The sequence below is a fragment of the Daktulosphaira vitifoliae genome, unplaced genomic scaffold, assembly GCF_025091365.1.
Source record: "Daktulosphaira vitifoliae isolate Bord-2020 unplaced genomic scaffold, ASM2509136v1 Scaffold_1, whole genome shotgun sequence".
Classification (NCBI taxonomy): Eukaryota; Metazoa; Arthropoda; class Insecta; order Hemiptera; family Phylloxeridae; genus Daktulosphaira; species Daktulosphaira vitifoliae.
The window spans coordinates 895177-922332 of record NW_026099572.1 but is presented as its reverse complement, the minus strand read 5'-3'; the positions used below and the strand labels follow the sequence as shown (position 1 = coordinate 922332).

At 29.5% G+C, this 27156-nt stretch overlaps 1 protein-coding gene across 2 annotated transcripts in view; it reads left to right on the top strand.

Moving 5' to 3' along the window:
• The window catches only part of LOC126895885 (collagen alpha-1(IX) chain-like), a 61020-nt gene that overhangs the window by 16886 nt on the left and 16978 nt on the right, over nt 1–27156 (top strand). For both annotated transcript variants that reach the window (XM_050668190.1, XM_050668189.1), the window contains 8 exons: nt 2202–2442; nt 8910–9126; nt 14282–14449; nt 14619–14690; nt 14760–14837; nt 14901–15035; nt 23585–23656; nt 23890–23955. In XM_050668190.1, coding sequence (XP_050524147.1) covers nt 2202–2442; nt 8910–9126; nt 14282–14449; nt 14619–14690; nt 14760–14837; nt 14901–15035; nt 23585–23656; nt 23890–23955 — 1049 coding nt within the window. The remainder of the gene's footprint in view (nt 1–2201; nt 2443–8909; nt 9127–14281; nt 14450–14618; nt 14691–14759; nt 14838–14900; nt 15036–23584; nt 23657–23889; nt 23956–27156) is intronic.

Sequence of the window (27156 nt, the reverse complement as noted above, 5' to 3'; positions counted from 1 at the left end):
CTCTTGTAATCCATTCAAAAAATGCAGATCTTTCTTAATTATTAAGATGAAAGTGTTAATTTATAATCTTTTCTACGTAACATTTATTACGTCTTTCACATTGTATTTTATTAATGCCCGATTTCTCCCTTCTTCTATTTTATCTTTATCATGCTTAAGTCCAAACTAATTTTTTAGATACAGATGTCTCAGTTCTTCAAAATTATGACTCGTAAGCTTTATGCCTCTATAATTTCCACACTTCTGTATGCCTCCTTTACTTTAAAATATTGGTACCATAATACTATTTCTCTATTCTTTTATCATTTTTCCTTCTAATAAGATTTTATTAAAAAATCCGTTAACCACCTTATGCCAACATCGCATAATATTTTCCAAAATTCTACTGGCACTTCATCTGGTCCTACTGCTTTTTTAATTTTTATTGATTTTTGTTTCCTTGTATTTTACTACTATTTTCACCAACAATCTCCTTTGCAATATTCTTTACGCAACTAGCAAATCTATTCCACACATTATTTAAATTTGACACCGTCCTCTCTTTTACCATCTTTAAAAACTTTTTTCTTTTTCCTATTTTAATTTCCACCACCAGATATTCGATTCCACTCCTATGTTTTTTCTGTTTTTGTATACTCACTTCCCACTGCATCAAAACTCCAATACTATCAGTCTGTGTTGTGTAGTTACACTTTCGCCTGGTATAACTTTACAATCTTTTAGTCGATTTACGCTCTCTCTCTTCCACATAAAATAATCGATCTGTGATCTATTCCTCCCGCTCTTATAAGTTACATAATGTTCTTCCCTCTTTTTAAAATAAGTATTAACCACATTAAGATCATACGATAGTGTAAAATCCAGGATTCTTTCTCTAGCTACATTCTTCCCACTAAAACCATACCCTCCATGTACTCTTTCAAATCCTATCCTCTCATTACCTACATGTCCATTCATATCTCTATCTATCACGTCATCCTTATTGCCAGGTACCCCTTGCATCACCTCATCCATCTCTTTCCAAAACATTTCCTTGTTAATTTTGTCACATCTTCCTTGTGGTGATAGGCACTTATTATATTCAACACTGTTTCCCTGAAAATTTATTTAAGACTACAATTTGTTACTTTCTTTAGCTACTTCTACAGATTTACATTTCATTTTCTCGTCCATTATTATCCCTACACTATTCCTTGTATTAGACTTCTCTGAGTATAATATTTTATAACCCTCACATATTTACCTTGCTTTCTATCAATCTATTACATTCATTGGAATATTAACTGATCTGTATACCATACTATTAAAAACTGTCATTTTGTGCTGTCTGTTGAAGTTTGAATTATTCATAATATGCCTGAACGTGTGTGTATTTTTTCTATAAATTTCAAAATTTAGTTCCTCTCTACTGTTTTAAATAATAAATTAAAAAAAGGAAATTTTTCCTCTACTTTCTGTTTGTATGTGAATTTAATCGATTTATAAAAAGAATTTAAATGTTGTATGATGACTTCTATATTAAAATCTTTGTTCATTACTTAAAATATCATATACACGATTAATAATTATATGGCTAATAATAAGCAAAACATCAATATAAGTCATATACTAAGCAAAATGATAATAACTGATTATATGATACAAAAATTTCGCTAATGTAAGCTATTTAGACACATAAAAAATAGTGATGGACATTTTCGAATATTTTAAAATATTGAACACTGTTCTATAAATTTTAAAAAACTATTAAATATCTGTTCGGAATTCTAATATGCAATCTAATAGTTCAATAGTATATTTTTATCATAAACTACCAAATATTTAAAAAATTATCAAATCATTTTTATGACTATTTTATTAGACTATCGAATAGTCTTAAAATTGTTAGAAAAGTTTGGCTAACGTGTCGAATATAAGAGTTGTTTTATGACTATCGAATAATTCGATAATAAAAAGTTAAAACTCATTCTATTTATTTTTCCAATTTCCATTTTTTTTATTAGTTTCTTTTTGGGAAAATCTCACGTAAAACTACATTTATTTAAAATTAATTTTTTTAAATATTACTTAAATACTAATTTTTCCTTTGTAAAAACTTGTTTATAAATCGATACTTTACTAAAAATACAATAAAAATGAAATACTTTGGTTTACATAACAAAAATAAAAATTATAATGATGGTTGTAATAAAACATTTCAGAATATGATGAAGGGCACGAGGGTACAGTACGCACAATAACAAAAGATCGTGGTCTTTTGGAACCGTGTGGAGATTTTAGACCCGGCGAAGATGATCTTCAAGTAATTGATTTCATAAGAAAATTTGGTTTAGATTCGAATGAAGAAATTGCTAAACATAGATTTACTAGAGTCCAAGGTTCCAACCATTTTCAAACTGCTTATCGAGTAGAAAAAACGACTCAATTAATCATGTCAACAAGGTAGTATATTACAAAAAGTAAAAATTTACAATAGTTCCTAAGAAAATAAATGTTATCCTTAATTTATCATTCTGTAAACCGACAGTGTTTTATAAAAAGAGCTTATATTACCAAAGCTTAATCTAAAATTAACTTTGTTAAAAATATTGAGAATTATTCTCTATATTATATAATAACAACTGTATTAGTTATAAAAAATCAAAATGCTCTTAAAAAATAATTTATAACAGAAATTATTAGTGATTTTTTCAAGTAATCAAACTAGTTTTAAATAATCTCATTTTTCAATTTACAAATTACATAACCATAAACAATCATGATAAATAATAGGAAAATTTGTAATGCTAAAAGGAGTATACCACACAAAACAAACTTTGACAAAAAAGCCTTTAAAATGTATAATAGTTAAGGGGTTTGTACCACGAGTACCACAACTTACAAGTATAATAATTTAAATTCTCATATTTTTATAAATTAGATTTTCGTAGCATCAATGTTAAAAAAACTTTTTTTGTTCCTTCTAAACAATTTCAATTATGTGGTATATGTTTTTCTTATAAAACATAGATATATTTTGAAATTCAGCTATTATTATTATATAATGTTAATACCAGGGTGAGAAATAATATCTCGCTTACCTCATGATTAATGAGAAATGAACATTGTATTTAAATTTATGCAGAAAGAAGACTTTGTTCAGTACAAAATGACAAATTTTATAATCAAAACATCCGTGTAGTATAACAATAATGAATATAATGTGCTAATAATTTTACATAAATGTAACAGTAACTGCCAAACTCGCCAATCAGATTTTTGTGTACAATTATTATATGCCAATGTTCATTGATAAATATTCTAATCTAATGATTCGCAATTGAACAGTATCAAACATAATCCATGCAATTTAAATAATAGAAAGCATCTTCCGTGTGAATTGAATAATTGAAAATGTCATCTGTGTGAATTAAAATGAAAAAACATCTGTCTGGTAAATAAGGAAAAAAATTATATTATAACTTATAATTAAAAACTATTCTTCTTCTTCCTCGCCTTAATCCCAACTACTTGGGGTCGGCCACCCTTATCCTAAACATCCACTTGACACGATCTCCCACATGATCTACGCTCACATCAGCTGTCCTCATACCGCATTCAATAGCATCCCTCCATCCCATTTTTTGGTCTTCCTTTACCTTTTCTTCCTTCAACATTAATTTCTATAACTGTTCTTACAGCTTCCATTAAACATCTCCATAAAACAAGACTAAACCATTTAAGTCTATTTTATCTTATCCACGATTGACGCTACACCTATACTTCCTCTTACATGTTCGTTCCTCTTATATGTAAATAGTAATTATAAAATTTCCTGATTGCATATATATCTATTTTTTTCTATTTAATAATGTCAATTTCTAACTTGCAAGTTGAGCTAAATTTTATGGTAATAAATTCGTTTTTTTTTTTAAGGAAATAGAAGTTGATGTTACTTTTGTAATTATCCATCAATTTCTTAAAATTAAACACTATCTACAGATTTGCATCGAAGCGTTTTTTATGATAGTGATTTTAAATTTTGTCAGATTAAAACTATACTGGACCTAACTATGCAACGTCCCCACTATGCCTCGAGCCCACTGTGCTGGGTTTTTTTTTACTTTATTTTAGTTACAATTTGTTCTTGAATTATTATTAACTATGTAATACTTTTGAAATTCATCTTCTATGTCTCGTAAGAGTGGAAAATTTGGTTTTTAAATAGGTACACATATTTTGAATTTAATTAGATGTTTAAAGTTTTTTTGAAAGTAAATAGCGTGTAAATTTTAAATACTATTTATTCGATTTATTAGATTACATATAATAAATTACACTTTTAAGTTTCGAACTATTGAGTTAAATTGCGTGTATAACTCATGAAGGTTTATAAATACAGGTTGCTTATTGTGTTTTTACAACGTAACTATTTACAGATATGTAACATTTATTGTCAATTTTGATTTTATCAATAGATATGTTTATAGTATGATAGGTTTTAAGGCACAATATTGTTAGTTATCATTGTACCAATTTATAATTACACCAACTGACAATTTAAAATACGTATTAAATTTAAAGTAATAAGTGCATTTTTATAAAATATTTGTATAAAAAGTGTCTTATTATTAATTAATAAAAATATCCTAGATAATATTATACGAAAAGAAATTATCACTTGTGGCTAATTATTTGAAATTGAAATTATATTTTATAATATTTATATATTCACATATTCTATACGACATCTGTCGTATAAAACACATGTGTGTGTGTAGTGACTACTCGTAGTGTTAAAACGAATCTTAAATCTTAGTCATTGTTAATAATTTTATTTATATTGTATAATAAATGCTTAACATGTCCAGTAAACCGGAANATTTATATATTCACATATTCTATACGACATCTGTCGTATAAAACACATGTGTGTGTGTAGTGACTACTCGTAGTGTTAAAACAAATCTTAAATCTTAGTCATTGTTAATAATTTTATTTATATTGTATAATAAATGCTTAACATGTCCAGTAAACCGGGAACACCGTTAAAAAAATCAACATCGTCTAGTTCACTTCAAAAAATGCTTTGTTTAGATGATATAATGAAAATGCTTAAATCAATGCAGTCGTCCCAAGACACTAAATTCAAAACAATTCAAGAGAAATTTATAAGCTATGAAAATAAGCTAAGTATCTTGAATAAGTCATTTGAAAGCATGATAACATCTTATAATAACGTTGTATCTGAGAATAAAATACTCAAAGATGAATTGAACAACTTACGTGACCGTGTATCATTATTGGAATTGTCAAAAACCAGTAAAGATCCCCACTGATAATGTTGAACAGTTGTTTGTGACTGTAAATAGTGGTGGTAATTTAAAATATATTATTGGTGCTTGCTATATACCACCTGGAAGCTCAGTTAGTGTTTACTCGGCTCATGCTGATACTGTGCAGTCTATTTTATCTAGTGCTGTTAAAACTAATTTTACTTTTATTTTAATGGGAGATTATAATTTAGGTGATACAAAATTCTATAATGATGACCATGGCATGATTTACGATGGCGCTCGATCAGTTAAAGTATATGTTATTTTTGAGTGCTTTTCATCTTTAAACTTATATCAGGTCAACACAATCTCTAATATATACAATTCATATCTGGATATAATATTTTCTAATACACATTTGATCACTGGCAATACCTCAACAGATATATTGGTTCCATTAGACCCATACCATCCGGCTTTGTTAGTTGAGTTACAATGTAGTAATAATTATTAGCATTCATGCCCCTTTAATTGGTATTATAATTTTAAACGTGGTAATTATTGTCAAATGTCTTATTATTTAAGTTCTATTGACTGGTCGATTTTATATAACTATGATGTGATTAATAGTGCGCTTGATAAATTTTATGAGATACTCTTACATTCTATTGAGTTATTCATTCCTAAAGTTTATGCAAAGAAGTTTCCTTTCCCAAGTTGGATTTCAAAGGAACTTTGTCAATTAATACGTAAAAAAAATGCCCTTCACAAGTTTTTCAAAATTAAAAAAGACCAATCAATATATAATGAGTTCTCAGCTATTAGATCTAAATGTAAAAACCTATCAAACAAATGTTATTCAGATTATATTAACCGTGTTCAAAATAATTTAATTGTTAACCCAAAATACTTTTGGAAATTTGTCAAAGATAAAAGAAATAATAACTTACTTCCAAACTCTATGCATTTTGGAAATATAAAGTTAGACAATATGATCAATGTGTCTGAAATGCTTAGTGAGTTTTTTGCTTCTAATTATTCTGTTTCGAAACAAATCGTCCGAACAACGTATTCTAGTATTATTTTACCCTCCTCGTTTTGTATAGCCTCATGTGAGACCCCGGTTCTAAAATTGTTTGAAGAACTGCAACGAAATACGGGCACTACTTACGGTCCTGACCTTGTCCCTGGTATCATTTTTAGTTCTTGTTGTTATCCGCTTACTCGTCCAATCCATTTTTTGTTTTCCTTGTCATTGTCTTCGGGTGTTTTTCAGTACGATGGAAATCAAGTAAGTTATATTACCCCTATTTTTAAATCAGGTGACAAGTCTGATGTGAGTAATTATAGACCTATTTCTAAATTAAGTGTGCTGTTAAGTTTTAAAAGCGTGCTGAATAACTGCCAACATGGCTTTCGTAGTTCTAAATCAACTATTACTAACCTGCTTGTGTTTTATAATAATATTGTTTTCACTGTTGCAAATGGTGGTCGAGTAGATGCAATTTATACTGATATGAAAAAAGCGTTTGATACAGTAAATCACAAGGTATTAATTGATAAATTAAAACATATTGGCATTAAAGACCCACTACTTAAATGGTTAGCTTCATACCTCACAGGCAGACAGCAGCAAGTAAAGATAAATAATATTATCTCTTCCATTATCCATATCCCCTCTGGGGTTCCTCAAGGAGGGCATTTATCTCCATTACTTTTCTTAATTTTCATGAACGATCTTTCTGATGTCTTTCAACATTCAGCTATTTGTGTTTTGCCGATGAAGTAAAAATTTATTCTAACATTCGTACAGTTCATGACAGTCATAATCTCCAAGCAGACTTGTGCAGATTTTATAATTGGTGTGTTGTTAATGGTTTATGCTTGAATGTGTCTAAATGTGTTCAGATCACTTTTTGTCGTAAGCTTTCATATGAACTATATGCATATAATATAAATAGTATTAATCTTATAAATGTTCCTCATATTAAAAACTTAGGTGTAATTCTTTCTTCGGATTTATCTTTTACTGAACACATTTCATTTATTTATAATAAAACACTATGGATGTTGGGCTTTCTTAAGCGAAATTGTTGGGAGTTTTCTAATCCTATTTGTTTAAAAGTTTTATATTGTTATTTAGTGCGTTCCATAGTCGAATATGGGTCAATCATTTGGTCACCATATCAAGCTAATCTTACTAATAAACTGGAAAAATTACAAAAACGTGAAAGGTTACAAATATATAAAAAAAAATCAAACTAATTGGCCGCAACGAAAAATTTGTAACTTTCATGGCGTTTTACAAAATTATAAGAAAAGGGTCGCCAACCTACTGGGCGAGAAAATTATATTACAAGAAACACAAAAGTTGCAGCGCACATAACTAAATCTACCGCTACGGACGGGAAATAGTACGACCAGTTCCGACTATGGCTATTCCCCGACAAAACGTCCGACGTTTGACCCGGCGGTCCGTTGGCGACAACACGGCTAGCCTTTAGAGTAGGGGTCAAAAAAAAAAAACTTAATACCCAATGCCGGAAATTACTAAGAACAATTTAAATCATAAGGCAACAATGTATGCGGTGAGCAGTGCAAATGACGTTCAAGATGGGAAAGGAGCGGGGTGAATGTACACACAAATGCCGTCCATGAACCGGTCTGAAGTAGTACACAGCTGACTATCTCGCACGCGCATAAACAAATCACAACACCTTATCATGATAATTTTACCGACAAACGCCGTCGCAGTCCGCATTCGGCTCAACACAAATATATATATTTATATATATAAATAGACAAAAAATAAATAGATACTTTTGTCACGTTACAAACGTTTTCTACGTATGTTAGTAGTAAAAGTAGGAAAATACGATATTAATGAAGTTGTTTTAAATGTAGTAGCTTCAGATATTAGACTAACCAGTCTGAGTAAGAGGCGGGAAATGTTTGACGTTAGTTGGATCCATAGTTTATTCAATAATAAAATTGACTGTCCAGAAATTCTTGATATTATTCCTTTTAATGTTCCTTCAGTCCATTTACGGTCTCAAACGATGTTTTATGATTCTCCTGTTCAACAGAACTATAATCTTTTTGCTCTGGTCAATCGTATGTTATTAGAATGTAATGAAGTTAGACATAAAGTGAACTCCTTTTTTAATTCTTTAGATATAATAAAGAGATCGATTATACAGTAAAGAATCTTTACTTATATTGTTTGTTTTTATAACTAATTGTATGCTCCAAATTTATTGATGTCTAGTTTAAGTTTCATTAACTGTACTCTTGCCCTTTGGGGCGTTAATTTAGTAAATAAATATTAACTTAAAACTAAAAAAATTTTAAAAATATTTAACTAAAAACTTTAGTATTTGTGTAGCGTTGATAATGGTAACATTATTCCCGAAATATCTTTACTCTTTTTTTAGTAATTTTTTGAGTTAAATATTTTTAATATGTTTTTAGGGGGTTAATATTCTTACTAAATCAAATTTGTGATTTTGATATTCACGTAATATTTAAAAGCTTTTACAAAAAAATATTAAATATAATTTTATAACTTTGAACATGTTGTACAAGCCATAAATAGATAATTGCCTTGTATTTTTTTAGATAATATTTGTTTAATTTATTGATTTTAAATTTTAGAGATGTATTTCCATTCGGTATTCCTCAACAATTTTCTTTTGTTGCCACCTTTAGCGCAAAAACATTGATAGATACTAATTGGCATATTTTAAAGATAACTGATTATCAAAATAAGACTTGTTTGCAAATCACCTTAAATCAAGAAAAGAAAAACGTTGAATTTTCAATAGTGAATTATGCTGGATATCTCCAAACGACTTCATTCGAAGCGATTAATGTAATGTACTATTTTAATTACAAACAATATAAATATTACTAATTCTGTAATTATTAAAATTATGTACTTAAATTAGTAGAAGCGAAAATAGATAAAAATATATGATAGTAATTGAGTTACTATCATTGTAAAGCTTCGATATGATTTTATAATTGATTATATACAAATAATAGGTATATTATGACATGGTGGATCATTTAAGTGCTGTCTTAGCTGATATTCAGCTGCCCTATTTATTATTTTTATTTTAAAATAATGTTTAAAACATTAAAAACAAATCAAACATTTTTTTTTTAATTTTGAGTTTGACTTTTTTGTGAGACAAAGAACTATTATATAACTATATACTATTATACTAACTATATATTATTATAAGAACTATAATAATAGATTATTTTAATAAATTTTATTTATATTATAATTATATTATTATTTAATAAATCATGAAGTAATTATTATTAGTAAAGAAAGGAAATATCGGATTTTAATCATCAAACAATTCAAATTGTTTTACTATTATTCGGTATTACTATTTGAATAATATCAAAAACTTTTGAGAATTATTAATACTCTACCATAAGAACTATGAGGAAGAAATTTCAGTTACTGTGAATTTATGATCTTAGCACCGATGAGCCTAAATAGCCTACAATAAGCTGAAGAAAAAGAATTATAATAATAAAAAAACTAACAAAAATAATTTTTTTTAATTTTTAAAATAGAAATTTTTTAGAATTTTTCTTTTGAAGCATTTTAATAGGTCAGTAATAATTTTACACTGTCTATCGAATACTGACCAAGTATACATACATGTATACTCTGCTCGAATTCCATGTTATTAACTTAATAAGTAATTGCCTTAACAATGTTATCGATCCATTCATAATTTTTGTAAAAAAGAAAAATTGAGGCCGAAAGGGACTCGAAGGAACTCAAAGTGTCCTTGGTCTGTGCTAAATGCAGTTTTTTTCGCGGTGATCAGGGTGCATTTCCACTTGATGATAGCCTTGTGTGAGATCCAGGGTTGAATAATATGAAGATTTTCCTAGTTGATCTAGAATGTCAGCTATATTAGGAATAGGATATGCGTCGCTAACAGAGACTTGATTTAATTTTCTAAAATCGGCGCAGACACGATATCTTACAACACCATTATTGTCCGGTTTCTTCGGCACAACTAACAATGGTGCATTCCATGGGCTCTTGCTGGGAGCTATGATGTTTTGTGTTTCGAGTTCTTTGATTTGTTTATTGATTTCCTGTTTGTGACGGAAAGGCAAACAATATGGACGTTCATTGATAGGCTGTACGGTTGCGGGCGTATTTATTTCGTGATAAACAGCATCTGTGCATGTCAGCTTGTCTCCATCTAAATAAAAAATGTCGGAGTACTCGCGGTATATAGTTTCAACCGAAGCTTTTTCCTCAGGATTTAAATGGTCAGTTAGAATAGTAACCTCAATCGTTGGGTGCTCACCGAAGGACTGTTATCAGAAATAGAATTTGAAATATAGCATGACTTTTGTTCGGTCCATATGTCGAACGAAAGTTTAGACAGAGCGAGATTCGGCGGAAGTAGAATTGAACATTTGGATGTGTTGATAATAGGTATTAGGATTTCGTGGTTTTTAACTATTGTCAGTACATTACCACATAATAAGTTTTCATTTAGATTTTAAGAATGAATTACTAACGCTGTGGCCTCAGCGATATCACATGTAGAAATAGAAATGAGGGATTCAGAGCGTGGAGATATTTCACATATTTTATTCCTGTGCATAATTATCTCATTATTTTGAAAATCGACTGAAAATTGATTTAGTTGCAAAAATGGTCTTCCTAAAACACCTTCACATTTTGTAGGAAAATTAGGATGAACGACATGAAATTCAGTTTCATTCTTTTGTTATCATTAGCGTATCTTCTTTTAATACATTGTTCTATGAGGTGTCCTTCATTTTTACAGTATTTACAAATTAAGATCGCCGAATTAGAATTTTGTACAGTGGGTTTGTTTACAGACGTAGAGTTACTATTACGATTGATTTTAGGAAAATATCTGTTGGAGGTAGAAGGAGACGCAGAATAGTTAGAATTAGAATTGAACTTCGTTACGTCCTTTAAGTATTGTTTGGCCCCCAGATTGGATAACCTTATTCTCTCTTCTTCTATGGCTACTTGTATAGCTTTGTCTAGGGTAGAAGGGTTTCGGGCTTTGATAAAGTCTTTTAAGTTACCCAGTCCCTCCATGAATACCTGGATGACTTGATTATTTATGGTTTGTTCTATCGCTTTCGCCACTTCTGGATTTTTATCTGACGTTTCCTGCTCTATTATTTGATTTTGCAGTTTTTCTACTCTCGTGGAGTAGGAAAGTACGTACTCATTATGCGTTTATTTCGTGGCATAGAGTTCTAAATAAAGATGGGGTGTTGTCCTTTGGGGCTCTAAATTTGATTTTAAAGTCTCTTTTAGGTCATCCCATGATTCGAAGTTCTTATATTTAGTTACTTGCCTTGCTTTACCTGATAACTGAGTTCGAATTGCTTGTAGTAAGCAAGGGATGTCTATCGGTACTACGCATTCGACTGCAAATTTGCATTTTTCAAGGAAGATTTCGAGTTGTTCTACGTCTTTTCCGTCGAAGAAATGAGGTAACAGCCTAATTGCGTCTTGTAATCCTACTTGCGTATTAGATGGTGGTAGATGTTTTAGATTAGCATTGAAATGATTAGGATGTTGTATGAAATACTGTTCCATATACTGGTAAATTAAAAGTTTTATTTGGCTCATTGGTACGCTTTCTTCTCTGTCCCCTGTATCGCTATCTATTTTTGTACTACCTCTCGCCAAATTGTTGTCTGCCATTATGGCCAAATAATCTTGGTATAACAACCAATTGCCAGGTGAGTGTACACTAACACGTACTTTTTCCGGTCCCCAACGAGTATGTGAATCGGACAGTGCCGAAGATAGATTAACCTGCGTTGGAAATTGACTCGGCGCTGTTGTTTTCACTTCAGGGATGTAGGACGTTGCTAACGTATACCAACAAGTCTTTGGTGCTTCCGAGTTCGGATTGACAGTTGAAGTAGAAGGTAGGGTCGATATACAATTAGAAACAGAAGTAGACGTAAAAGAAGACGCGCACGCGGATGTAGAATGAAACGTAGACGTAGAATGAAACGTAGACGTAGAAGTAGACGCGAACATAGAAGTAGATGTAGCTTTAGACGTAGAAGCTGATTTCGACATAGACACAGACGTTTGAATATTGGAATTTGTAGTTATAATAGAGTCAGAGGAAATATTCGCAATAGAACTTTGAATAGGATTATTTAAAGTAGTTGAGTTAAATAACTCTTCAAATAAGGAATTTGAGTGATTTAAAAGATTATCCGTACTACCTATAGTACGAATAAATTTGTTTAAGATTTCCTTATTATAATTAATATTTCTGGGTACACTAGTATTATGACGAGATACTTTTGATTTTGAACGGAGAATGCGAGTAGTTGGAATAGGAATTTGAAAGGATTTAGAATGAGTACGTGGTTTATAATTGCTATCACTCGAACAACTAGTATTTGATTCGCAACTCATTTATCTTACCCGAGTTAAAATGATCAAATAAGGGTAAAAATATGAATCAAAAAAATTTTTTTTTTTTTTAATTTAAATTTGTTTTCCTATACTACGTAGCAATGAGCGTATAAGCGAATGGTATAACCTAAGATAGTAAAAGAGAAAAGTTTTATTGTATAATTATATTTTTATATATATATATATTCCCCAAATAAAACTAAGATTTAGAGAGTTAAAAAAAATGTATATAAAACAAAAGAAAATTGATTAGTTTTTTCCCCAAACTAATTAAATTTAGAATAATTTAAATTAATTAAAATTATTATATTAAGTCAGTATTCACTATGACTTAGCGAGAATATATATATAAATTAATGCTAGTTAAATTGTAAAATGGACCAATTTAAACAAAATTAATATTTGTATGAAAGAGAGAGAGAGAAAAAAAAATATAATAGAATAAATAAGTCAATCGCAAAGCATGTATAAAATGTGAAACACTTAAGTTACGATGATCAAAACTTCTCTGAAAAATTTCATACTTGAAATGGACTTTTCTTGATTTTGACTGAAGTTGAATTTGAAATTTAAATTCGATAGGTGAAGTTGAATTGGAATGGCTTAGCTCACAGTAGAATAGGATGAATGAAACGAATCAGGAAAATTTGTTGTTTTTGTCGACGTTGATTTTGTTGTTATTGAATATATAATGCTATCTGGTTGTTGCGTTTTACCACGGCGGTGGCAGACAGTATTCGTCTGCTAGACCGCGACGCTATTCTCGACAGAACCGGTTTGTACTTTTGGCCACTAGATGGTCACGAGTAGAGAATTGGAACACGATAGCGGTGGTTGCGTCTGACCGATCGGTACAGTGTTACCAACACGATTTAGAAAAATTTAGAATGTACGCTCCCACGAGGTTAATGTATACAATAGCTGGACTTACTATTTAAAAATCCGATTTCTTCTTACGGCCCTCAAAGACGTTCTTGCTCTTGTTTTCCGCTGCCACCAAATATGTAATGCGGGCCCGTATGGAGAAGATAGATTTATTGGTAAAAAAGTAGAATTGACGTAGAATTGAACAAAGTTTATTTATTATATTAATGATCGATTAAAATAGAATAAAATAACATCGAATATTATAATATTTAATATACGAAATAGAATACAGCTTTACTATACAGACTTAGAATTAAAGTTAGAGTTAACAAGCTTAAATTTAGAATAATATGTGTAGCGTCACTTTCACATATCGAACAACGACTGACTATCCGGTACCTTCAGTGGGAGTCATTTTGCCCATGGTTGCCCTAAAACCCTTGGTCAGCACATTCCTGTGTTTGACGAAAGTCAGACAACCATGTATTCTATACTCTACTCAATTATAAAATAATATTCAGGGGTTCTTAACAATGTCTACTATAAATACATAAATTATTTTTAAAAAACACAATGACATTAAATTTTTATCAAAGTCATAAGAATTGTCTATTTGAGATCTATTTCACCTGTGTATAAAAATAATAAAATTATTCTTAACTTTTCTATTTTCTTTTTCAATTAGATTTTTGACAAACATTGGCATAAGTTACATTTTGGAGTGTTTTATGATCAAGTCGTTTTTTATATAGATTGTAAGCAAATAAATATAAAAGTATTAGAACCGAGGGGAACAATTGATATTCTTGGAACTACAGCTTTAGCAATAGCAACAAATTACCAAACTGCATCGGTGAGTTTTAAACAGACAATATAAATAAAAAGTAATTAAATTTATATTTATTTTAAGTTGTCAAGTTAACTGTCTAGTACATATTGTATTTTTTGAGCTATTGCCTGTATAATTTATAATAAATAAATAAATAAATAAATATACATGATTTATAATGGTCGTATTTTAGGTAGATTTGCAATGGATTACTTTAAGCTGTGACCCGACAAAACCTCATCGTGAAAAATGCGCAGAACTTCATGTAATAGAAAAAACTATAGTGTTTTATTAGTACAAAATTTTCTTATGTTTCATTATACATTTAATTTAGTTCGATGAAGAGTTACAAGTGCAAGCTTCATCAAAACCTACAAAATGTGCAGCAGCAAAGGAAATTAAATGCAGCAAAGTAAAACAAAATATTGTATTACAAAATTTATTTATTTAAATAACTAATGCATATATATTTTAGGATCTATCTGGACTACCAGGACCTCAGGGACTAATCGGTCCTCAAGGTTTGCCAGGTTCACAAGGACTTCAAGGATCGATTGGTCCTCAAGGTATACCTGGCCCACAAGGACCACCGGGAGTTCCCGGATTAGAAGTAAAGTTTGTTATAGTAAACTTATAAGTGTACCTAATATGCTAAATATCAAATTAATATTTCAGATAATGTACTTAATAATTTTTATAATTCTTTAAGAATCGTGCGAAAAAAATGAAAAAATCTATATATGTCTAAATATATATATTTATTATTTACAACCATTAAAAAATGATAAGTGACAATAAGCTAAGACGTGATTAGAGAGGTGGAAAGTTTTAAGTACTAGGATCAGTTATGAAAAAGAGCGGTGTTACTAACGAAGATGTAAGACACAAGAGCGGGAGGTTGAAGTGGAGGAAGCGTCTGTTGTCTTATGTGATAAAAGAATTCCAATAAGGCTGAAGGTAAATTCTACAAGACTGTAGTGTGACCAGCTATAATGTATGGTTCAGAGTATTGGGAGATTGATAAGAAAGTAGAGTAGCGAATGAGTATAGCAGAGATGAAAATGCTTAGATGGATGAGTGGAGTGACTAGAGAAGATATGAAAAGGAACGGACATGTAAGAGGAAGTATAGGTGTAGCGTCAATCGTGGATAAGATGAGAGAAAATAGACTTAAATGGTTTGGTTATGTTTTGAGGAGAGGAGAATCGGAAGCTGTAAGAACAGTTATAGAAATGAATGTTGAAGGAAGAAGAGGTAGAGGAAGACCAAAAGAGATGGAGAGATGTAGTTGAATACAATATGAGGACGGTGATGTAAGCGTAGATTATGTGGGAGATCATGTGAAGTGGAAGTTTAGAATAAGGGTGACCGACCTCAAGTAGTTGGGATTCAGGCAAGGAGAAGGAAGAAAAATCATTAGATTAGGCAACACCAATTGAATTGGTAGATTTTATCAAAATTTTGATTATAGTGGTTTCACACTTGAGTAACGATACTTTTTTACTACTTTAAAAAATAAAGTATAGTTGTCTATCTGTAAACTTACAGATGCGGGTGCAACTTAACAATAGAGGTTATCAGCATCTAGTGTTCACTGTGACATACCTAACTCTCTTATGTAAAAATTATATACACTGAATATATATATTAGGGTGGCCCTCAAAAATCGAATGTCTTTTACGCTACCCCTTAATTTTTTTTTAATGGTCAAAAATATGAGCTGTGCAAAATTTGGGACCGATCCGTTAAGGTTAACCCGTGCCTATTAAGTTGAGTCGAAGAGTCAAATTTAATAGAAATAACTAATCTATGTCTCATAGCTTTTATTTTGCTTACTTAGAATTATAAAAGTAAAACTCAAGTTAAAGAAATTTTACAAGAAATTCAAAAATAATAACTTCAATGTTGTTTTCTTAATAAATAGCCCACAAAAACACTACATACAGTAAAAAACATTTAAAATTCTTAAAATACGTTATAACTGATTTTGTTGATTTTTAATTATTTATTTTTATTTATTTTTTGGAAAACGCATATTCGTTTAAAAAAAGATTCTAGAAGTTTCATTTTTTATGCCAAGTACGATAATTATATTAGAATTATTATTTAATGGACAGTTAATTAATGATTAATTATAAACCTAACAGTTTAATTTAATTGTTATTAATAATTTTTAATTTATTTTTTTTTTAAATAATAATAACTTTAAAAAAATTTTTTTAACAATAATTAAATTATATTATTATAATATATTTTTTNAAATAATAATAACTTTAAAAAAAATATTTTAACAATAATTAAATTATATTATTATAATATATTTTTTGATAATGTACTTTTTTTACAATTAGGAAATTTTTTCCGATAATTACTTACTATTTCTAAAACGTATTGTTACTGTTCTTCATTTGTAGTTAATATATTAATGTAGTCTTAGATTAATTTAATGCCACGCTAGGCTGTATCATTAATGACTCGTAATTTACTTATAGTATTTAAAGCATTTATGTAACTGTTGTTCGCACTCCAAAATGATGGATCAATTTTCAAAAAATCTGTGTTCAGATTAAATAATTGTAAATTTGATGGTAACTTACTACCAGTTATTTCGTGGGAATAATTACCAATAATATAAATATTAGTTCGTAATACTTTAAAAGACGCTAAAAGTATTGTACATTTGTGATTAAAACGTATCATTTAATATATAATAATAAACATGTAAAATATATTTAACGTGTTCACAAATTGTCTGCTGCATTTATACGACACAAATTATGTCAGTTGTCGAAAATAACTCAAATATTCTTATCTTTAATAATAATATAATTGGTACTATCTTAAAGTAATTCAGTAAACCAAAATTGATATATTGATACGACAAAATGAAATAATACAATCAATTTTGTTAAATTTGTAATTAATCATTAATTAACTGTCCATAAAATAATAAATCTAATATAATTATCGTACTTGGATTAAAAAATGAGACTTCTAGAATCTTTTTTTAAACGAATATGCGTTTTCCAAAAAATAAAATGTAAAAAATTATTAAAAATCAACAAAATCAGTTATAACGTATTTTAAGACTTTTACATGTTTTTTTATTGTATGTAGTGTTTTTGTGGGCTATTTATTGAGAAAACAACATTGAAGTTATTATTTTTGAATTTCTTGAAAAATTTCCTTTACTTGAGTTTTACTTTTATTATTCTAAGTTAAGAGAAAAAAAAGTTATGAGACACAGATCAGTTATTTCTATTAAATTTGACTCTTCGACTCAACTTAATAGGCCCGGGGGCACGGGTTAACCTTAACGGATCGGTCCCAAATTTTGCACAGCTCATTTTTTTGACCATTAAAAAACAATTAAGGGGTAGCGTAAAAAAAAAAAGACATTCGATTTTTGAGGGCCACCCTATGTTTTGGGAAATGTACTTTTCGTCCTGACCGCGTTTACCTTGGTTGTGCTGAAACTGCTGTACTTGCTGTGTCCGTATTATGTTCAAATACTTTGTCTTGTATGTAAGCGGGTTTGAGTCGATCGATTGATATTGTTTTGGATGTACCGTTGATTAGAAGGTCGAACTTGGGTATTCTTTATAACACTTGAAATGGTCCTTCGTATGTATAAGTTAATTTTGTCTTCAGAGCGTCGATTCTTTGGTATACGTGAGTACATGTTTCTAGGTCTTTTGGTATACAAGTGCGTTTTGATAATGATGTATGGTGATATACTATTGGGGCTACTTTCGAAAATTGTTGTTGAAGTTGTTTTATGAAATCAGATGGTTTTGGTAGTTGTTCTGTTTCTTCAAAAAATTGTCCTGGTAGTCTTAGCGTTTGACCATTGACTAGTTCGGCTGGGGATGCTTTCAAGTCTTCTTTTAGTGTTGTGCGTAGGCCTAATAAGATCATAAGTAGTTCTTCGGACCAATAGATGCTGTCTTTACATGTTATTGCGGCTTCTAGTGTTCTATGTACTCTTTCTATCATTCCATTTGCTTGTGCATGATATGGTGATGAACGTATTGTTTGAAAACCTAATATTTTTGATAACTATTTGTATAATGTTGATTCGAATTGTCTACCCTGATCTGTCGTTATTCTATGGGGTACTCCAAATCTTGCAATCCAATGTAGAATTAGGGTGGTGGCACATGTTTCTGCAGTTATGTCTTTTATAGGCACTGCCTCTGTCCATCATGTGAACCTATCGATCATAGTCAATATGTATTTATAAGTTTTAGATGGTAGTAATGGTCCAACAATGTCAATGTATATGTGTTCGAAACGACCACTTGGTGGATTAAAATTGTCGATTGGGTAATTGTGTGTTTGTATGTTTTTGTTTTTTGACATTTTTCACATGCTTTTACCCATGATGTTATATCCTTTTTCATTGATTTCCATACGAATCGTGGTTTAATTTGTCTAAGAGTTCCTTTTATTCCAAGATGAGAGATAAGTTATGAATAGTTGAAAATACTTTTCTTTGTAGTGATGGTGGTACGATTGGTCGTATTTTACCAGTGCTTGTGTTACATTTAATTTTTCGGCCACCTTCTATTTCCATGTATTGTACTTTTAGACTAGTATCGGTTAATATGTAATCTTTATCTTGTGCGTTGGCGATTTCTTCTATAAGTTTATTGGGTCAGATGTATTTGATATGCTTTGGACTCTTGAAAGGTAGTCTGCTGTGATGTTGCTTGATCCGGCAATGTGCAGTATGTAAGTAGTTAATTGTGATATAATTGATAGTTGTCGTTGATGTCATTCAGATGCTTTTTCTAGTTTTCGTTTAAAAGCATGAATTAATGGTTTGTGGTCTGCATAAATTGTAAAGTCCTTGCCTTCTAATAAGTAAGTGAAATGTCTACAACAATCGTATATGGCTAGAAGTTCTCTATCATAGGTCGAGTATCGCTGCTCAGTAGTTGTTAGTTTGCGACTGTGAAAGCCTAGTGGAAGCGATTTATTATTAATTATTTGGTGTATAACTCCACCGATTGCCCGATTACTGGAATCTGCAGTAAGTGTTAGTTTGACAGATTCATGTGGGTGTGCTAAGTGTATTGACTATTTCAATAATTCTAAACATGTGTAAAATAATTCTTTTGCTTTAGATGTCCAATTTATGACTCGCGTATCATTTTTCTTGTTATCTGGAATCAGTTCATTCAGATGTAGTTGGTAATGTGCGAGCTGTGGAATAAAACGTCTATAGAAGTTAATCATACCGAGAAATCGCCGTAGATCTTTTATTTGATTGGGTATAGGCAATTCTCTTATACTTTTGACTTTTTCTGAATCAGGTATGGNGATTGGGTATAGGCAATTCTCTTATACTTTTGACTTTTTCTGGATCAGGTATGGTTCCTTCTTTTGAAATTTGATGTCCTAAAAAGGTTATTGATTCTTGTCCAAAACTGCATTTTTCTAGGTTGATTTTAATACCATGTTGGGAAAGTGTTTTTAGTACTGTGTTTAGATGTTCCTTTTTGGATTCTGAAAGTCAATATGTCATCTATGTACGCTACTGTAAACGGTAAATCTCGGATTATTTCGTTTATAAACCTTTGGAACGTTTATGCGCTGTTTTTTAGTCCATATGGAATTTTTAAAAATTCAAAGATGCCAAATGGTGTTATTACTGCGGTCTTAGAAATGTCTTCTTCAGTCATTTTTATTTGATTGAAAGCTTTTTCCAAGTCCAGTCTTGAGAAAATTGTTTTGTTATGAAGTTGGATGTTTACATTATGTATGTGCGGTAAAGGATATCAATCTGGGATAGTTACTCTGTTAAGTGCCCTATAGCCTCCACAGGGTCTCCATTGACCATTTCGTTTTTTACCATGACAAGTGGGCTACTCCAAGGGGAATTTGATGGGCGGTAAATGCCTTCTTCACACATTCTTTTGTTTTCTTGTTTAGCCATTTGTAATTTTTCTAGTGATAACCTTCGTGCTTTGGCTGATATTAGCGGTCCGGTTGTTTGAATGAAATGGACAGTTGAGTGTTTTGATTCTTTTCGATAAGCTGGATTTATGACTTCAGAGAATTTTTTTAATATGTCTGAATAGGCTGAGTTGTGCTCGATTAATGAAATACCCAGTATATTGTCTGCCTTGAGCGGGGTAACTAGTGGTGTTGTTAAATGTGCAACGCCATCTTCAAGAAGTTGTTTGCGTTTAAGGTTAATTTGCAAGTTGAATTTTGCTAAGAAAACCGCTCCTAGAATACAACGAGTTACATCTGCAATTATAAATGTATAGCGAAATTGTTTACGAAGTCCTAGATCTAAAACCATTGTTCGTTCTCCGTAGGTCCTTATAATTTGATTGTGTTGTAGTGTAAAATACTCAAGTTGAAATGTTAGATTTGTCTAAGTTGTTAGATTTTATTATTGAAACTTCGGCTCCACAGTCAACTAAAAATTTTTGATTAGATTTTTTGTCTAGGATTTCTAAGCAGTGAGAGTCCCTCCATGTCTCGATTGTAGGCACGGAGGGCATTTTTAGTTTTCCGTTTTGATTGGCGGTTCTGTGGTCCATTTACATGGTTTTACACATTTTTGTGCCTTACCGCGAAATTTGTAATGGAAATAATGGTCCTTCTGAGTTGTAACGTGACCGAGATTTTGAACGTGAGTGGTTCCGCCGTGTATTTCTTGAATAACCTTGCTGTAATTGAAGTTGCTTAATTTGTTGTTGGAGGTCTGCTAGTTTATTTTCTATATTATCTGGTTTATGTTGTTCTTGTATCTAGTTTACTGTGTGTATAGAGACATCAACTACACGGTCGGCCATTTCTGCAAATTCGTCGACGGTTGTTGTTTTTGGAGCTACTGCTAGTACTATTTGGGCTTGTTTAGATAAGCGTTGTAACCAAATTTGTTTTATTAAGTGAGAAGGACAATTTTGTCCGGCTAATGATTTGATTTTCGACAACATCAATAAAGGTTTTTCGTCGTCTAATGAAATTCCGGAAATTAATTCGCGAAATTTTTCTTCATCAGTTCTATCATATGTGTTAATGGGCCTATCTTTTAAATTTTGATAATAGTTTTCGGTATTGTCTAAGTCTAAAATGTCACTTACTTTTCCTATTATGTCTTCATCTAGCATGACCAAGATATTGTCAAATTTTGTTTGAGATTTACTCATGTGTGTTAGTCTAAATTGAGCTTCGGCTCTTTTGAACCATGCAGCTGGGTCACATTTCCAAAATGGTGGCAGCTTTACGCCAACTATAATGATATTATCTGCTGTTTCTGGTGTTGTTTTGTCTACCATTTTTCCTTTGTCGAGGTCACCAATTTTTAGTGCTTCACTTATTGATTTAAAATAAATAAAAACACTAATTTATATAACAGAAAAAATGTAGACGGTTTATTGTTTAAAACACTAAGAAAATTTATATAAAAATTATATTAATGCACTACGTGTACTTAACTACTTAACCGATTAACTGACGACTGGCTAACTAACTGATTGATGTTATTGTTACGTCGCGCCGTTTTATATTGTGTTGAGTTCTAGAAGATTCTCTTACGGAGCGATCGATAACATTCGCGCTATATGCATTTTGTGTTGCCTATCCGTCGCGAAGTTTCTCGATCATTCCATAGTCACTACAAAATATATTAGCCTTTCTTTTTATCTTACTGAGATCTGTTATCTTAGCGATTTTTAAATTCAGAATTAGATAGTGTTTAGTTTTAAAAAAATTGGTGGATTATTCCAAAAGATATATTATACTAATCATAATTTGTGAATTTAAATTTAGAATTTTTTTGGAGAATTTCCCCATTTCCCCACAGAAATTATATGTGTTCTTTAACTTTGATGTCCGTTTTCACCACAAAGACTATACGAATGTGTGATTACATTCAAAATACATTACTTTGATATTTATAATTAAATTTTTGTGATGTATATACACTGTCAAATTTAGGAATGCTTTATTTTTAGAGGGGATATTTTGTTTTTATTATTATTTCATAATAAATATCATTTTTAAAAACGATAACACAATGTGGATGTGGCATAGATGGGACAAGTATAGATTTAATCTGACTATCACTATCATAAAAAAACGCTTCGATGCAAATCTGTAGATAGTATTTTAATTGAAGAAATTGTTGGATAATTACATAAGCAACATCAACTCTTATTTCCTTAATTATATCCTGATTAATAGTTCTTAGATGTAAAAATATAATATATGACTAAATAATAATTATAGTAACTAAATTTAGTATGAAATTTAAATTAAAAAAAATAAAATGGAAAATTTTTTCACAGAAATCATATGTTTTTTAATTTTTATGTCCGTTTTTACCACAAAGACAAGTCCAGAGGTCAATTTTTTTTTTTCAAAATAAATATATATTTATAAGCCAAATTATATATTTTATATAAGCTTTAGTTTAAGGTGTATATAAAAGTTCCAGTATTCCTAGAACATTTTCAAAAGTTAAGTTGAAAAAGTTTCCATTTTAAAACCCCCTCGTGGGTAGGTAAAAGGTCAAAAATATATCAAATGATAGGTAAATACCTAAAGTATCTATAAATAAAATATTATTTATTCATTTATAGCAGTTTTAAGAAAAAAAAATTGAAAAAATGTCGAAAATTACTGATTTTTAATATTGTAATTTTTTTGGAGATTTACTCCATTTACAAGGAACGAGAGAATTTTTTTTAATTTTTGAGAGTAATATCTTCTAGATACAATTTGTGATCTTTTGACGTATTGTTCATCAAAATCAGTTCAATAAGCTGAGATTGAGTGATAACAAACACAAAATATAAAAAAACACATCATAGTAAAATTAATACCTTCTCAACTTCTTATTGAAACTAAAAAAATGTTCTCTAAAAATACCATTTTCAATAAAAAAAAATTGTTGTGTAGTTATACAGAGTGTTCAGTAAGTAAGAAAACAGGTAACTTGTTACAAATAATGAAAATAATATAAACTCATTTTCTTAATGACTGAACACCCTGATCTTATAAATAGAATTTTCATGATATATTATTATTATAGAAATTATATCTTAAAATATATACTTAAGCAGTTTTTATGTAAAATTAAATTATAATTACTGAACACCCTGTATAACGTTTACAAGAAATTGTAAATTTTTTTAGGGTTCTCGAGGATTACCTGGAAGTCCAGGTATACCGGCACTACCAGGTCTGCGTGGCGAAAAAGGAGAACCGGTAATCTTTATGTATACAAATTTTACTTAAAAAGTTTTATTAAGGGAAATTGAGCTTATCCTGATAATTTAATTTTTACTTAATTGCTAAATTTCTATATTTAAAACTCGAGCAACACCGAATAAACAGTTATATATAAAGTTCATAGATTTTCATTTATTTCAATATTAATAATAATCAATATTTTTCTTATGGTGAAATTTAATTTTTTACTTATAAAAATTATGTTTTAGGGTGAGCCTGGCCCACCTGGTATGAAAGGAGAACCCGGACAACATGAAGTAAAATATATAAGACCCGTAAGTACTACTAAATTTAACCAGTAATTACTTACTGTTAGTTTTTTCTATTTATTAATTCTTGCCTAATAATGCCGTACTATTGGCACTACTTGTGAAAAAAATAAAATAAAATAATGCTAATAATGCCGTACTATTGGCACTACTTGTGAAAAAAATAAAAATTTTAAAACTATAATTAGTATTTATTCATATATTATATTTTAAAATCAAAGAACTACTAATCAGGATATAATTAAAGAAATAAGAGTTGATGTTGCTTTTGGAATAATCCTCCAATTTCTCTAAATGAAACAGTATCTACAGATTTGCATCGAAGCGTTTCTTATGATAGTGATTTTAATCACTGTCAGATATCATTATACTTGATCCAATTATGGCACGTCACCACTGTGCCGCGACTTCCTATTCTGGGTTTTTTTTTAATTGTCTAATTGTCATGGAGAATGTGGGCTAAGTAACTTTTTAATTGATAGATTAGAAATTTTTTCAATTTTTGAGGGTAAAACTAGATAAAAGTTGTGATTATTTAATATATCGTTAAAAAAACGGTAAAACAGTGGGGTCGAGGCACAGTGTGAACGAAGCATAGATGGGACAAGTATAATGATATCTGACAGTGATTAAAATCACTATCATAAGAAACGCTTCGATGCAAATCTGTAGATAGTGTTTCCTTTAGAGAAATTGGTGAAATATTTTAAAAGCAACATCAACTCTTATTTCTTTAATTATATCCTGATTAGTAGTTCTTTGATTTTAAAATATAATATATCAATAAATACTAATTATAATTTTTAAATTTAGTATGAAATTGTGAGGCCAGCTATGATGTATGGTTCATAGTGTTGGGAGGTTGATAAGAAAGTAGAACAGAGAATAAGTGTAGCAGAGATGAGAATGCTTAGTTGGATGAGTAAAGTGACTAGAGAAGATAGGGTNGATGAGTGGAGTGACTAGAGAAGATAGGATAAGGAACGAGCATATAAGAGGAAGTATAGGTGTTGCGTCAATCGTGGATAAGATGACAGAAAATAGACTTAGATTGTTTAGTTATGTTATGAGGAGAGAGAATGGGAAGCTGTAAGAACAGGTTATAGAAATGAATGTTGAAGGAAGAANTTATAGAAATGAATTTTGAAGCAAGAAGAGGTAGAGGAAGACTAAAAAGGACATTGAGGGATGTTATTGAATGCAACATGAGGACAGCTGATGTGTGAGCATAGAAGATGTGGGAGATCGTGTCAAGTGGAAGCTTAGGATAAGGGTGGCCGACCCCAAGTAGTTGGGATTAAGGCAAAGAAAAAGAAAAAGATTACCAGAAATTCCGGTGGAAATTGACATAATATGATTGTTGTTTGGGAATGTACAATTTAGCGTTTAGTTGGGTTTAATAATATAGTGTCAAATCAATTACCTACTCTATCGGTTGTATCTTAATATACACTACACTTTAATAATACAATAAATAAATAAACTCACAAATACACACATATGCATTTATAACATTGTGTCTAATGTAAGTTAACATGATAAAAAGTAACCGTAAAATGAAAAAAATGGAATATAAATTTTAGTACTCATATTAAATGTAATGTAACTCGAAAAATATTTGTTTAAATGAAAAAATATAAGATAATTTTTTTGTTTATAATTGTCTTTTAAACAACTTTTGTACGAAACTTTTTTTTGTAAGTTAAATATTTTTTGAGAAAATTAAAAAAGCTCATATTTTTGAACTTTTGCGAGGCTGTAAAAAAAAAGCTCAATTTCAATCAATGAGGACTATTAGTATGTCATTATACATATTTTAATTCAATTATTAATAAAACAAAATTTGGTTGGGAATTTTTTCCGCAATTTTTCCTTTGTTGACTGGCCTAGATGTCAGTTTTAAACTTGTAATTGAGCTAAAAGTTATGGTAATATATTCAATTTTTTTTACTATAAACTTTCATAAATCTTTATCAAATTTTTTTCATCAACTTTAAAGAACCAAAAATATAAGTTAAAAATGAAAATGTGGACTGATTATTTTTAACATATTAAAAATCAAATCAGTAATAATTTGAAAACAATTATTTTTTTCTTTTAATTATTATTTTATATGTAATTATCAATAATATAAAAAATTAGAAGTGATAGATAAAGTCCAATTGCAGATTTGAAAACAACGCGAAAATTTGATTTAGAAAAGTATATTTTTACTTTTGATGAAAGTTCCTTGAAGTCCAGTGCATTCACTTGTTTGTTAGTAACAAATAGTTTTTATTGATAATTATTGTATAAAGCCTTTTAAATTTTTATACATGTAAAAGTAAAGCAAAATATAACTTCTTTATTATTTTTATAATTTCTCCGTTTAAATTACAATATTAAATATCAATTTCATACTAAATTTAATAATTATAATTAGTATATATTCAAATATTATATTTTAAAATCAAAGAACTACTAATCATGATATAATTAAAGAAATAAGAGTTGATGTTGCTTTTGGAATAATCCACCAATTGCCTAATTAAAACAAAAAAAAAAAAAGTTTGTTGGGAATTTTTTCTGCTATTCTGCAAAATTACTCCTTCGTTGACTAGAATGAATCATTAAATAGAAAATTTTATGAGAATTAAAACAATGTTATTTTTAAGATTAATATGCAGTCAGAAAGTTTTATAATTACTATTTATTGTAAATTTATCAGAAAAACTCATTATTTTTTGCATTTTTATCGTAATAGAACACTTAAATAGAAATCATAGTAATCATTTCTAAGTAATTTTTGATATTTAAAAAGATTCTACAATTGAAATATCCAGAACTGAATTAATTTTAATGATTTACTTTAACTAAAAAAAAAAAAGTTATTATTTTGAATCCCTCATATGAGCAGGTAAAGGATTAGATTTATAAAAAAAAACCAAATGATAGATAAAGACATGCATCTAAATAAAAAAAAATTATACTGATTTGGTCATTTTTGATAAAGTTATAACAGTTAACAAAGTTATAAATTTTATACATTGGACTACAAGGAACTTTCATCAGAAACAAAAATATACTTTTCTAAATCAATTTTTTGCGATGTTTTCAAATGTGCAATTAGACTTTTTCTATCACTTTTAAGTTATAATATTATTAAAAAACAGTATTTACTTATAAAAAAAAATAATTAAGAACAAAAAAAAATTGTTTTAAATTAAT